This window comes from Micropterus dolomieu, unplaced genomic scaffold (assembly GCF_021292245.1).
Source record: "Micropterus dolomieu isolate WLL.071019.BEF.003 ecotype Adirondacks unplaced genomic scaffold, ASM2129224v1 contig_8971, whole genome shotgun sequence".
NCBI lineage: Eukaryota > Metazoa > Chordata > Actinopteri > Centrarchiformes > Centrarchidae > Micropterus > Micropterus dolomieu.
Window position 1 is genome coordinate 1,492 of NW_025737957.1, and position 15,622 is coordinate 17,113.

General features: G+C 41.1%; 1 protein-coding gene across 2 annotated transcripts; it reads right to left on the reverse strand.

Annotated features, from left to right (window-relative positions):
- Positions 1-1,606: 1,606 nt before the first annotated feature.
- Positions 1,607-14,045, reverse strand: nudt17 (nudix (nucleoside diphosphate linked moiety X)-type motif 17). Of its 2 annotated transcripts, XM_046041827.1 has the most exons (10): positions 13,922-13,983; positions 12,535-12,609; positions 11,942-12,034; positions 11,643-11,759; positions 7,334-7,517; positions 5,080-5,105; positions 4,870-4,962; positions 4,488-4,586; positions 4,262-4,395; positions 1,607-1,900 (listed from the first exon to the last, which is right to left on the reverse strand). In XM_046041827.1, the coding sequence occupies exons 3-10, from the start codon at positions 12,014-12,016 to the stop codon at positions 1,735-1,737; spliced, it is 894 nt and encodes a 297-aa protein (XP_045897783.1). In that variant the 5' UTR covers positions 12,017-12,034; positions 12,535-12,609; positions 13,922-13,983; the 3' UTR covers positions 1,607-1,734. The 2 variants fall into 2 exon arrangements, with proteins under 2 accessions (XP_045897783.1, XP_045897782.1); XM_046041826.1 differs by lacking the exon at positions 12,535-12,609 and having other exon boundaries at positions 13,922-14,045.
- Between the last annotated feature and the right edge of the window lie 1,577 nt (positions 14,046-15,622).

Genomic DNA, 15,622 nt, shown 5'->3' on the forward strand with positions numbered 1-15,622 from the left:
ATCCAAAGCGACTTACAGTACATGTCAGAGGTCACACGCCTCTGGAGCAACGAGGGGTTAAGTGTCTTGCTCAGGGACACAATGGCGGATGGGTCACAGTGGGGTCTCTCACACCAAAGGCCTGTGTCTTATCCATTGCGCCATCACCACCCCATTTAAAGTATTCCAACAGGGAAAAGGACTGGATTGGTTGGTACACAGCAAGTTCAATAATGTAAGGTCATAAGGATAATTGGAAAAGAGATCATGTCTTTATTTTATATATCACTAAGTCATGTTAGTTATAGGCTTCATCCCTTTTTCCAAATATAAACTAGGATATTAGACATAAGCCTACCAAACACATAATCCATCTGCAACAACAGGCTTCTGTTATTACCAATGATTACTTAAATGTCCAGCCTGGTTATGCTATAAACTGCAAACAGGTATCTGGCCCACAATTGTGATTATTTGCACGTTATGTCTCTTTGATCCAGCTTTAACATGCTGCACATGCAGCTCCAGACGGGCCACCAAAACCAGGGACCCGGAAAACGCGGACGTCTGGTCACCCTAGTTTGGTAGGCTATGTCTGATATCCTTGTTTATATTTGGAAAACAGACTAGCCTAATTAACACGACTTACTGCTCAGTTATATATAAAATAAAGACATGATCTCTTTTGCAATTATCCTTATGACTCCACATTTGTTTACTTGCTGTGTACAAACCAATCCAGTCCTTTTTACCTGTTGAAATACCTTTTAATGGCCAAAACACACAAAATGCATTTTTCTATTTGCCAGAAAGTGATTGCAGCCTCTACTTATTCACTGAAAGGTAGTTTCTGCCTCAAAATGACTTGATTACATTCAGAAGAGTTATATTTGACACATTAAAAAAACGAAATTGTCTCCTGTTCTAATCATCACATTTTTAATGACATACTGACCACCAAACAAAAAATGTCCCCGGTTTCTATTTCAGAAATCTGGTCACCTTAGTGTGGGAGCTGACCAAAGTGTTTGATATCATATCAAACAAAGACGGCCAGAAGTCTGTGGACATTTGACTTGTCCAGGTGTATTTTTACCTCTGTGAAACAAACCTCTCCAACATGAGAAGAAGTGAAAGTCTGAAGTCGTTCTTTTGCTGCCTAAAATAGTTTCACCTCTATGACCATTGATTGATGTTGATGATGAGGTTGATGATCCGGTAATGCTGTGACTACCTGATTAATAAATCGGAAAACAAGCAGTAACTACAGGCATCACATAAACAAGAACAATGCGGGTTTTGAAATTGGAGGAGTTAAAGTAAAGCCCCCTAAACAGAAAATACTCAAGTGCAAGTAGCTCAACATTTGACTTAAGTACTTTTACCCCTAAGTGGAGGCACAAAAATAAAACAGACGCATATATCGGAGCGTCATCTCTCGTCCACAGTCCAGAGATTTATATTAGACTTATCTCATGGTCCCATGTTTAGAAGACTTATTTAGGATAATGTAGAGCTCCCTTGTTTTAATCAAAGTAAGACATAAATGAGAATATATATGGGGGCACAAGGCGTTGATCTCAGCGATGCCAACATGTGGAGCCTCACGTGGTCTTAGTCAGAGTCATTTCTGTTTTGGGTTCTGTTTTATTGCAAAATTAGGATGAGATTTAAAGTACATGAAAATAAAAAGAGACATTTACAGAGAGAGTCATTCCTCTGAGCCAAAACTGTCCAATCCCGGTCCAGTGGGGGTCAGAGGACGGGGGTCTCCAGGCTTCTCAGCCACAGTTCCAGGGCGTACTTGGTCCCGGTGCTGACCCGCTCCACGTCCGGGCCGCTGACCGGCGCCCGGCTGACCAGCACCGTCAGAGGCAGGGTGGAGTCAGTCAGGGCTCCCTCTGTGGAAACCTGCGACACACTGGAAACACAGCGGGAGGTCAAAGGTCACGCTGGTCAGGAGGAAGTTAGTTGGACTAAATCAGTATCAAATAGGGCTGCACGATTTGAAGATTATTATTATATAATGAAACAAATGCTACTATCAGTCTAACGTGCTTAATTATCAAGGAATGCACGAAATACTGACATTTTGAAATGTGTTTTTCTCAACTTGAATAAAGTTAAAACAATAAACAGTATTTATAACAATAACAAGTAAAACAGAACAAGAGGAGCAAGTTTCTCTACAGCTACTGCTCAAAACACATTTTTCTCACTGCACGCAGGCTTTTCTGTTTTAGGGGCTGAAGGTAACGAGCAGACTGCAGCGCTCACACAGAAGAGAGCGTCACACACCCTTTTTAATAAATCACACACTTTTTGCGGTTATGTAATCACACATGACATCGTGCAGCCCTAGTATCAAACCGTAATATATGTTGGGGCCTGTGTGGTTATACTGTCCTGAATATTTTGGGTTTGTTTTCATGACAACAAAAAGTAGAAGAACAGAAACATTCCAGTTACTAGTGGCCGGGTCAGAACAGCAGCACTGTTCCTGCTGGTTTTCCTCCATAAATAACATCCAATGGTTGCTCTTTAAAGATTTCATTTCTAAAATTCCCCAAATAATGTTTGACAAGAACAACAAATCTGTGAGTAAGTTCAAAAACGTATTTATTCTAAAGTGAACCCAGAGGACAGCTGAAGTCAGAGGTGTGTCCAAGTCATTGTTTTACAAAGTCCTAAACAAGTTATAATTTGCTCTCCACCAAACTGAATAGCATTTTATATCATAACAAGATTTAAAATAGGAAATATACTTTAGTGAACTGCGTTAGCCTGTACAGAAAAAAGGCAGTGGCGCAGTTTGTCATCAAGTCGGTTCAAGTCAAAAGGCTCAAGTCCACGTTAAGACACGATTCATTGGTGTTGAAGTTAAAGTCGGGTCTAAGGTCATCATATTTGTGACTGGAGTCCACTCCTCTGCCTGAAGTTTAATCTTTCTTACTGGTGGCACAAGACATTCTATTGAATGTTGGATCTTTAACTGTGGAGCTGTTTTATTTATTATTTATTAGTATTATTTATCCGCAGGCTGCTGTTAATAAGAACATAACACTGAAACCAGTCCAGAGGCATCTGTAGTTACATCCAGACGTCTAAATTCACTGAAATCAGTTTAGTGTCAGGCCAAACATTTAAACCCATCACACGAGACAACAGCATTTATCAAACATCTCAAAATAAATTACAACAATATTTCTGTCTTTTTTTAAAGAAATTATTACTGATTTTTATTCAATTATTAATTATTTTTCCTGCATTTAGCTGCAAAATTAGAGCATTTAAGTTGTTCCCTTTTAACAGGCGCACCTAAGAACACAACTCGTCACCTTAAACACATTAACTGAGACCAACATTAGTGAACCTGACACCAGATCTCAAAAGGTAAAAGAAACGAACTGGAGGTCCGACGTATCTAAAGACTCCCTGACTAAATAAATAATTTATGATAATAATTTACTGATATTGAAACAAACTGTATCAGTATCAGTTATTTCCTGTCCAGGATCGAGTTCCAGGTTTTAAAACACTGGCTCACTGACGCCCACAGCTGTAATCCACATGCTGTATTACCTGTACTGTTCATGCCACACACTGACCGTATGTATATTGTGTGCTTGTTCCAGCTGCCATCACTTCCGTTCCCTGCTCATGTTTGTGATCTGCTGCTACTAGCCTTTGTGTTCGCTGTTTAGCTGCAGTCTCTGTAACCCTGTTGCAGCAGTATTACCTTACTGAGTGTTTGTTGAGTAGCACACTTGAGTTAGTTGTGTTTTGCCGTGTTTCTGCAGAGTTGGGTTAGGTTGTACAGTAAATACCGATAACCCACTCTACACGTTCAGGATATTTTCTTTGTTTAGTCCATTAAGCCTCGTTCACTCTACGCGATTTTAAGCCCGATTAGCCGCTCTGTGAGCTCGGCGACCGTCAGGCTGTGATTGGGAGTAAATCAGCGACTGATCGCCAGTCGTTATGTGTGAACTACTCAACGACGCATCAAAACGGCTCCCTGTCTGACACATCGCCGACTTCTGCCAGACATTTAGCACGCCAAATATCTGGAGGAGTCGGAGTCTTTTGTTGTTTAAACCTGGTAAAAACTCTCGTGTGAATAAATAACTTTTCCACCATACCAAACACATCTGGTTTATGCGTACGCCCCCTTTCCCCCAGGGAGCTGGGCTGTAACATCTTAGTTAATTTTTACTTTCTCTTTTTATCTGTACTCCTGTCAGTCCATTTGCTCTCTCGGGATCAATAATTATCGAGATACCTGATGCTGCTCGGCAGGTCGTCCAGACAAACCTCGGCGTCCTCTCCGTCCACGGAGGACACGACGGCTCCGACCAGCCGGCTGTCGGCCCACAGACAGGCACTGACCTCGGCAGGAGACGGGCTCAGACAGGCCTGCAGGGTGGAGACATGAAGACATCCTACAGTCACATTCTCTGCTGGAGACACAGAGACGGTCAAAGCCACGTCCGCATCACCTGTAGTACCTGTAGCTGCAGGTGAGAGAGGGAGGAGTGCAGCAGCATGTAGATGACTATGTGATGTCTCTGAGGAAGTCCTCTGGACAGCATGGGAGGATACACTGACTGACAGAGAGATCATTCACCATTAATGCGTTCGTTACACGGCTGTGACTCAGTGGCCCAGAGGTTAAAAACAGACACATTAAACCTCTGTGGACTGATTCACTCCACCCAAACAGAAAGAAACAGGTGTTATTGTGGAACACAGAGACAAAAGCTTTGATTTAAAGAAACAGAACATGTCGAGAATGGCCAGTGAAATCATTTTCACTTTCTGCCCGGTGAAGCTAGACAACAGTTTGCTTTAATGAATCTGGTTTGAGTGTTTGGTCTCCGTCTGTCTCACCTCCCACAGTCCCAGTATTTTTGGAGAAACTTCCTCAGGTTTCAGTTTCAGGCCGGTTTCCTCCTCTAACTCCCTGAGGCCGGCATCCAGCAGCTACACACACACAATAAAAAGGATTACTCTGGCGTGACCGGCTCTTTGTGTTCAGTCAAGAAGAAACACTGCGCAGGAGTCACGTAAAATTATTTTCAGAAACAGAAAATGATTTACCGTCTCATCTGGCTCAACATGGCCACCTAGAAAAGAACAAAGCCACGAAACATGAGCCTTTAAAATACTCAGGTGTGTGTGTAAAATAAGACGTGTGTTTAAGGGCCATACCTTTCAAACCTCCAGTTTACTCTGGGATTCTCCCGTAATTTACCATTCTCTCCGACTGTCCTCACATTGAAATATTTGCCCTTAAATCTCCCATATTCTTAACCTTAAAACCGCAGTTGCTTTTTCTATGACTGCACCAAGTGGGAACCTCCTTTTTCCTGATTTGCAAAGGCAAATGCCGCAAGATAAGTTATTGTTCTAAGCTCACGGAAATCTCACGCACTCTACAAGTAGCATGTATCCGACAAGTGCTGAATTTATACGCCCATTTATATATTGCTTATATAATGTTCAAACCAGGTATCGCATTCTGACCGCCAGATTGTAGTCACTTACTTAATGTTGGACTTAGTAGACCCAATCCTTGCTGCACTGATATTTTAAAGCAACTGGTTCCTAGCAGTAACTTTAGGATTCAGTGTGTAACAGGGTTTCTGCAGGTTTCACCTGATCATATTTAAGACCTTTTAAGACCACTATGAATGAAATTTAGGACTTATTAAAACATTAAAACATGCATTCACAGGGCGGTATAATGTAAAAGAAATTAAGATGGTATTTTTGTGTTGGGGGTTTTGGGGGCAGATCATTTTGGAACAATGTTATTACCACATCTGTGAATAATAAGTAGGAAAATCTAGAGCAGAATTAAAACTTGCTAAAGAAGTCTTATGGGTTTGAATCATAACCATTAGATCTGGGAAAATTCATGAGGTTAGATTTGATTTTTACATTCATGGCGCAGCTGCAAGCAGTTTTGAGCCTCACCACCTTATAAAGGAAGGAAAACACTGTTAAAATGACCTCAGAATCAATACAGATTATTCATGTTTGCCTTTTGTGTCTTAACTTACTGCTTTAAGTAGAAAAGCAACATGAGAACCACCTCCCTTCTGGATAATTACAAGTATTTCATTTGTGCGTCAATATCCAAAAGAATAATCTCATTAGCTTAAAAGGACTAGTTTGCATCTCTAATCTGCTTTAACGTTACTAACCTCAGCTCTTCCGCCGTCACCGCCCTCCTTTCTTTATACTATCAAGATGTACAGTACAGGACAGAGCTGTAACCTGACAACTTAACGCTGATCTTATCCTCCGCTAACTTTCACCGTCACTTTCTGCCGCTCTCTCTGACCAACACATCCTCATCTCAATGCGTCATAACAGACGCTTTCAGACAGCGTGACAAAGCGTAAGGATTTTACACTAAAGGTTCCCTTCAGCGTCCGTATGAAACGCCACCCGTTTCCTACGTTGCAGCAACACAAGGGTTAGCCAGTCGACATGCACACATTCAGTGACTTAGGTTTAGGTACTAACATTTCTGATGTTAGTCTGATGGAGTCTGTTGTGGTTAGGGCAGGGGGCTTCGGGGGGCGGTCAACACCTTTATCACGAACGTAGCTAGCTAGCTGGCACTTCCGGTCTGTACGGGACGCTCTAGAGCGTCTCACACAGACGCTAAAGGGTAACTACGCTTTGTCACTCTTTCTCAAGTCGTCGGTATATGACGCCCTGAGATGAGAACAGGCTGCTCTGTCACATTCACTTGTCTTTTGAAGAATGAGTTGAGGGAGACAGCCGTGAGTGTTACCGTGCTGAACATCATTAATGATCGTGTTTCTTAAGGTTGCACTTCCCCAGAGCTGAAGAATAAATCCGTTTTCTATCTGTCATACAATCCGACAAAGACAATAACACGACGGCTGCATGTTGGTCTTTGTAGTCGTGACACAGCGAATTATATTTGGACTAGCGAAAGAAAGAACTACAACACCACGGGGTGCAGGAGCACTTCTATGAGCATTAGAGGCGTTACGTGGACGCTGGAAAATTAAGACCTGTTTAAAAGTATTTAAGGCCTAGAACACAAACTTCAGTGACAAACTTCAGAATTTTTAAGGCCTTCAGTTTTGATGTTGAATACCCCGCGGACACCCTGTCTAAATGTAAGGGGGTATGTGGACAGTGGTAGGGGTGGTGCCAGTGTGGACATGTATGTTAGGGGCTACTGCAGTTCTGTAGTAGTGCATACAAAATTAATATGAATTTAAAACAGAAAAGTCCAAATCTGAGCAGCAGAGGTGGAGATATCCTGCATCCTACCCTTCCCACAATGCACCTGCCCTCTCTAACAGACCTGGAGGGACCCAGACGTTGGGAAATATACGAAGCTCCTTCGACCGTCGTGTCAACAACACTCTCTGATTGGCTGTCTGCAGGAGTATAGCCACGCCCACATCTATTCCACGCTGTTGAACGTCCAGTGGGATCGCAGCTGCCTCCGTGGCTGACAGGTGTTTGATGGGACAGAAGGCGGGCCTCTAGGAGAGAAAAGGATAGCAGGGTTGTTTCAAAAATGGAGGGATGAATATTAAAACCCAATTCTGGTGATGTTCTACATTTTTCTTCATCAAATCTCATGTTCAGACTCCAACCAGCAGCGAAAGTGTCCGCTAACAGGTCCTGTGTCTCACAGCCTCTTCTTCCTCTGAGCCATACAGAGCCTCAGTCCCTCCTTCCCGCCCCATAGGACCTCACTTCAGAAACAATATGAACAGCAGCGGGACAACTAATGTTTTGATCCAGTTTCACCTGTGTCCTGAACAGGGCTGAAACAATTCATCAATTAATTCGATTGCCAAACAGCAGCGACACAAATTCTTAGCATCAACGCTTCGTTTAATCCATTTAACTATTTAGCGCAGACATTTATTACTGTCGCACATCGCGCTTACCAGTGCTTAATATGTGCCGGAGCTAGCCGGAGCCCCGCTGCGGTACCTCTGAGTTTTAAGCCTTTTGCACTCCAGCACCTATAAAGTGCTTCTACACATATAAAGTCCAAGATTTCATCCAGACCAATAGGGTAAGTATAATGGACTCCCTTATTTACTATAATAGGTTTGGTAGCTAATAATGGTTTCTGATCGCCCTTTAAAACAATGTACAGATACGCTGTGCATTTTGAATATTTAAATTGATCGTAAATTATTAATTAATTCTTTTTGGCGGATGACGCATTTCACACGCTCTGGCACCTAATAACTTACAAATTAAGCACTGGCACTTACACTGAGATCAAGTGAAGACGACGTGATTATGATGGCGCAAAGTGAAGGAAGAGAGAAAATAGCGAAGGACAAAGAAGAAAGTGTCCAAAGTATGGGATTATTTTAAGATAAAAGAAAACAACTCTGTAATGTTACAGCCCGTCCACCGTAAAACAAAACTGATGTTGCCTACAGCAACAGCACCTGAACAGAAAGCACCCGGGCTATCATCAAGTCCACCGAGCGGAACAAGGTAACAGTAACACCAACTTCAGCATTAAACTTCTTAAATGATGAATCGATGAAATAATCTGCAGATTACTCCATTACTAAAATTATCATTAGCTGCAGCTCTAGTTGCTGGTATGTTTACATATTAGTAGAAAACACACATGAATGACAGAGTCACATTAGCTACAGTTACGTTAGCAGCAGTCACGTTAGCTATAGTAACCTTAGCTACAGTCACATTAGCTACAGTCATGTTAGCTTCAGTTACGTTATCTACAGTAACCTTAGCTACAGTCACGTTAGCTACAGTCACGTTAGCTATAGTAACCTTAGCTACAGTCACATTAGCTACAGTCACATTAGCTACAGTAACCTTAGCTACAGTCACATTAGCTACAGTCATGTTAGCTACAGTCATGTTAGCTACAGTCACGTTAGCTATAGTCACGTTAGCTACAGTCACGTTAGCTATAGTAACCTTAGCTACAGTCACATTAGCTACAGTCACGTTAACTTAAGTTACGTTATCTACAGTCACGTTAGCTACAGTAACCTTAGCTACAGTCACGTTAGCTACAGTCACATTAGCTACAGTAACCTTAGCTACAGTCACGTTAGCTACAGTCACGTTAGCTATAGTAACCTTAGCTACAGTCACATTAGCTACAGTCACGTTAACTTAAGTTACGTTATCTACAGTCACGTTAGCTACAGTAACCTTAGCTACAGTCACGTTAGCTACAGTCACATTAGCTACAGTAACCTTAGCTACAGTCACGTTAGCTACAGTCACGTTAGCTATAGTAACCTTAGCTACAGTCACATTAGCTACAGTCACGTTAACTTAAGTTACGTTATCTACAGTCACGTTAGCTACAGTAACCTTAGCTACAGTCACGTTAGCTACAGTCACATTAGCTACAGTAACCTTAGCTACAGTCACGTTAGCTACAGTCACGTTAGCTATAGTAACCTTAGCTACAGTCACATTAGCTACAGTCACGTTAACTTAAGTTACGTTATCTACAGTCACGTTAGCTACAGTAACCTTAGCTACAGTCACGTTAGCTACAGTCACATTAGCTACAGTAACCTTAGCTACAGTCACGTTAGCTACAGTCACGTTAGCTATAGTAACCTTAGCTACAGTCACATTAGCTACAGTCACGTTAACTTAAGTTACGTTATCTACAGTCACGTTAGCTACAGTAACCTTAGCTACAGTCACGTTAGCTACAGTCACATTAGCTACAGTAACCTTAGCTACAGTCACGTTAGCTACAGTCACGTTAGCTATAGTAACCTTAGCTACAGTCACATTAGCTACAGTCACGTTAACTTAAGTTACGTTATCTACAGTCACGTTAGCTACAGTAACCTTAGCTACAGTCACGTTAGCTACAGTCACATTAGCTACAGTCACCTTAGCTACAGTCACCTTAGCTACAGTCACCTTAGCTACAGTCACCTTAGCTACAGTCATGTTAGCTACAGTAACCTTAGCTACAGTCACGTTAGCAGCAGTCACGTTAGCTACAGTCACGTTAGCTACAGTCATGTTAGCTACAGTAACCTTAGCTACAGTAACCTTAGCTACAGTAACCTTAGCTACAGTCACGTTAGCTACAGTCACATTAGCTACAGTCACGTTAGCTATAGTAACCTTAGCTACAGTCACAATAACTTAAGTTACGTTATCTACAGTCACGTTAGCTACAGTCACGTTAGCTTAAGTTACGTTATCTACAGTCACGTTAGCTACAGTAACCTTAGCTACAGTCACGTTAGCTACAGTAATCTTAGCTACAGTAACCTTAGCAGCAGTCACGTTAGCAGCAGTCACGTCAGCTACAGTCACGTCAGCTACAGTCACGTTAGCAGCAGTCACGTTAGCAGCAGTCACGTTAGCTACAGTCACGTTAGCTACAGTAACCTTAGCTACAGTCACGTTAGCTACAGTCACGTTAGCTACAGTCACGTTAGCTACAGTAACCTTAGCTACAGTCACGTTAGCTACAGTCACGTTAGCTACAGTCACGTTAGCTACAGTCACGTTAGCTTCAGTCACGTTAGCTACAGTCACGTTAGCTACAGTCACGTTAGCTACAGTCATGTTAGCTTAAGATACATTAGCTTCAGTCAGTGACAGAAACAGTTATGACGTCACATTCGGGGCTTTTGGATTTGTGGTTTTTGAAATTAAGTATTTTGACAGTCTTATTCTTAAACAGTTTTATACAAACAGCGACTTTCTTGACTTAAGTTATATTTTAAACTGATAATGAGCGTGTGTGTAATTCAGGACACAATTCAAACAGGATAAAAACATTAGTCGTTGTTGGCTCCTGTCCACAGGAAGAGGAGGTGCTTAGGTCGCTATAGAGCTCCACTGCTGTCCTAATGGTACGTTCCATTTGACACGGGAAGTCGGAATTTCCTACAACTTTCACCTGGAACGAAGTTGGATCTCCGATTCGGAAAGTGGAGACAACCGCACTACCCCGACTTCGTGATCCAAGATGGCTGTCGGAGTATCAACAGTTAGTGAAAGTTGTAGTTCATAGTGTTTATTAGCACGTCTGTGTACTTGTGACTCATAGAAATGTTCTTACACAAAGTGCTGTCCAACAGCTGTCTGTGGACGTGTTGCTACAGTATTTAGTAAATACCACACAATGCGTTTTTTTAATCAACCGTCGTATCAATAGCTAACCTGGCTAGTTGTAAACAAACAGCTGGTCAGGTTTTCCGACTTGTTAACTGGAACGCCGAAACTCGGTTGTGACGTCATTCCCAGCTTCGACCTCCGACTTCCGAGGTAAATGGACCGCAGCATAAAACTGTGTCACATGATCCATCATCACTATAAACACACACTGCTAAGCTGCACAGACACCGTCCTGCTGCCCCAAATCCTCACTAGAGCACCACATGTGGATTAATCCGCCGCTGAAAGTAGTCCCCACCAGATGCACTATTTCCTCATGTTTGTCTGATAGAAGCTGCAGAGACAGGAAGTCAGGAAGTGTTGAGAGACTAACATGTTGTTGGTTTGGGTCTGCACATGAGACTTTTCTTGATAATAACAAACATAGAATATTTTCAGCCTTACACTTTGAAGACAGAGGGATAAATATTAAAAACAGAAGCTAAATGTTTTGTGACCTTCAGAGGAATCCCTCGTCCTTTGTCTCCTCTGTAAAGGATGAACTGGTTTTTCTCCAGAGAGCAGTTGACCTCCACCTCGTCCTCGCCGCCGTCACTGAAGAGAGCCGTTATACTCTGACAACAGAAGAAGAAGTATGAGGAAAGACAAACCAGGTATAACTTCCTGAGATAATGTAATGAAAAGCAGTAAAAGTGTTTGGTTGTGTGTGCCGTTAGCTGGTTAAAGGAACAATCCAACATTTTGGGGAATGTTTGTAAATGTAACCTTTAAATAATCTGGATCCGTCTGCACTGACCTGAACAAACTGAGCTCGCTGTGGAGCTGCTCGCTCCTTACAAACATAAACCAGGATCCTCCTCACTTTGTCCATGATGCTTCTCCACCTCAGCTGGAAGACAACAACAAGCAGCAGCTCTGTTAATGTTTCTGTGGTCCGAACAGGTCACTGCATTTTTCATACAGCCTATGGATCATTCTCGTTGATCTCTGGGGAGGACAGCAGGACCTGGAAGAAGATCTGGCAGTGTGTCAGACACTGACTGGACCGCCAGCTAAAAACACTCCTTTTAATACTTTTGTAATCAGCTCCAAACACTAGCAGCTTTCACGCCGCCTTATTCTGTGTATATTGTTTTTGTTTCTGTTTATAGTGTGTATATATATTGTTCTCTAGACTGTAGCCTGTGTCTGATTTTATTTTATCTTATTTTATAATTGTATTATTGTATGAGTAAGCACATCATGAGCAATGTACAATCCTAAGTCAAATTCCTCGTATGTGCACACATACAAGGCAAATACAGCTGATTCTGATTATTTCACAGGGGTATTGCGCCGATCTGCCGGCTCACTGCACTTTATGAAACGTATGAGGCAGATTTTATTCACCTCTCAGCAGGAAAAGTTGGTGACAGACGATCTGTTTGTGAAAAGCCACAGCCGACACGCCGTAAAGCCGGACCGCTATGTGAAAGCACACATGGTTGCAGGATTAAGGTCTTTTCACACGGGATAAAGCTGCAAACTGTTGTTCAGTGTGAAGACGCGAATGCGACATAAACGCAGATATTCTTTCTGCACTGATCTCTGCATGAAAGCGGCTACACTCCCACGCTCCCCTCCAGACTCCTGTCGCCTAACGTCCACCCCCTTACAAATCAACGCCAATCAAACATAAGTAACGGGAAAAGAACAACCAGTGAACGCCCCTAATACGCCCAATAATTTAGATCCCTTGGTACATCGGGGATCAATTTAAGTGCGACTCACAACCAGCAAGCACGCCGGTCTGCTGCTGTCAAATAGAAATTATAAGCAGAGTACATTTACCCGCCAATGCGGCAGGTAGCCTTCTAACATTTGGCCGCCAAACGGAAAATCCACCCTCATTTGGCGGATGGGTGTTTCTGCACATTAGTGTCTTTGTCGGTTCTGTGCGTAAAGTAATTCTTATTTTTTATGTTTTGCATAGATATGTACATATTCACCCTCAGTTTCTTTGTAAATGGTCAGTAAGCCTGTGTGTACACGTGGCCCATGTTAGCTAATTTTAACATTTGTTAACATTTTTTTTTTTTTACAAAAACTACAAATTGAACTATTTTTGTTTGAAAGAGCCTGGCGAAACATCTTTTATAAACATTTTGCTTTGTTGGTAAAATGACTTATGATTGCTGATCAAGCTGTAGATTTCTCTGTTCATACTCTTTAAACTTTATATTTTTCTTACATTTTATATTTATACTTACATACTCTTTATCTATCTACCTTTTATTACTATTTCTATTCCTTATGCCTTGAACAGTGTGCAATTGTGACAAAGAATTTCCCCTCGTGGATCAATAAAGTATTTCTGACGTACTTCGTGTAGACTGTGCCCCGCCCACCATAGAAATCTCAGACCAATCAAAACTAGTTTTACATGTCAACTAGTGTTGTAGCAACAATTCAAGATCAGTATTTGTGATTAGCTGTAATTTTACAGTGCTACAAAGCTCCAACCTTGTTTGGCCCATTTTAGCCGACTTCCCCACCAGAAGCTTTTAACTAGCTTTGTCTGAGACTGACAGGGTCAGCGGGCCACATGTTGGACATCGGACTGAAACTGAACTGTCAACAAACACCAACAGTTAGCTGTTAGCTAACATTTAACGCCGCTAGAAGCTTCTGCATTGGGCTAAAATACAGCGACTTGTTTACTTTAACCTCTGCAGGCGTTACTGTCCACATGTCGGCGAATAGTGAATAAAAGAAACCGAGCAGAAAGAGTAGAAACCTGCGTGCAGAGAGGAGGAGACACCAGCTAACGTCCGTCCGCGCATTTCAGCACCATTCTGCATCCGGTTGCGCACTTCAAAATAAAAGCCAGCAGCTTTCATGCCGAAATAATCGGTGTGAAAGTCTCCTTCAAAATAAGACGTCAGGAAGAAGATGTTCTACGCAAAGAAGTCAAACAGGCTCCTTTCTCAACTTTCCTCATATCATAATGAAACTTTACAAGCTTAAAGTAAACAGAAAAGTTGTTTTGGTAAATTTACAAATTAGGTATTACATCATTAAATATGCGCTGGGACTGAAGGTTTGCATTCTGCACTTTGGACAATTTGGATCCAGACGTTTTTATGTTAAACAACAATCCAAATCTATGTGTCTGAAATCAATTAATTTAGCATTTGTTTAAACGCAAATCTAATATGGAATTATACGTTGTGATGTGTTTGTGTCACTGAAATAAAAGAATGAGACAAATGCAAGTAGGCTAATGTTATAAAATAAATAAAACAAGAAGTAATATTCTCAGCAGAATTCTGCATCTATTTGCGGTCTTCAAAATAAAAGCCAGCAGCTTTCATGCCGAAATAATCTGTGTGAAAATCTCAAAATAAGACGTCAGGAAGAAGATGTTTTACGCAAAGCCAGACTCCAGTCAAACAGGCTCCTTTTTCAACTTTCCATCATAATGAAACTTGACAAGCTAAAACTAAACTTTAATAAAACCTAAAGTAAGTAAACAGAAAAGTTGTTTTGTTAAATTTACAAATTAGGTATTACATCATTAAATATACGCTGATTTGCATATCACATAAATCTTCCAGCACATTGATAAGAGTCTGATGGATTTTTTGGGTTTCATTGTGATAATAATAGTTTATCAACATATTGTTTTTAAATGGATTTATTGAAATATACCACTCATATGTGTGACGGACCTTTTCCCTCCCATAATTTTACAGATAAAATACCACATAAATGACAATGACATAAGATATTTAAGACCTCAGAATAGTGTGTAAAATGATGATAATCTGAAGGGCGGGGAAAATGACTTGGCGTTCCTCAAACATGTCATTTTGAAAAAACATCTGCTAACACATAAGAAACACACTCAGCATAAACATTACTGTCAGTCACATGAACACATCTCTTAAAGATATCTGATATATGAACTAGCTAACACTGTGCTCTAGAAAACAAGCTTTCAAACGTTATATGATTCAATGTGGAGAGTTTTAAAAATACCAGTTGAACTTTTACATGGAAAATGCTAACGAAGATTAAATTTACTCATCTGCATTTAACAGACTCGGGATAAAACGGACAAATAATAATGTAATTTAGATTATTTTGTATATTTTATGGAAGCATGGAGATAATATTTGCAAAATAGCTTGAAATCTGAAAATTGACAGATTGAAGCAAAAATCATCATTTTGGACTGTGGTGTCTCGCCTTACAATACCACAGTGTAGAAAGTAATAAATCCTGCATCCAAAAGTTGACTTAAGTAAAAGTATTAACATCAAAATGTATATAAAGTGCCAGAAGTAGACATTCTCATCATGCAGATTGTATTGTTAATCCGATCTGTAAAATAAGTAAAAAGGTAAAATATTTGAGAAATCTGGCGTAGTATAAAGTAACATAACATAGAAATACTCAAGTAAAGTACAAGTACCTAAACACTGAGCAGTAGTTG

Excerpts from the sequence above, each read along its gene's own strand:
- nudt17 (XM_046041826.1), bottom strand. The coding sequence starts at position 12,016 with ATGGACAAAGTGAGGAGGATCCTGGTTTATGTTTGTAAGGAGCGAGCA. Across the intron at positions 4,396-4,487 it reads TCTCTCACCTGCAGCTACAG|GCCTGTCTGAGCCCGTCTCC; the intron begins GTACTACAGGTG and ends TCCACCCTGCAG. Across the intron at positions 1,901-4,261 it reads GACCTGCCGAGCAGCATCAG|TGTGTCGCAGGTTTCCACAG; the intron begins GTATCTCGATAA and ends CTGTGTTTCCAG.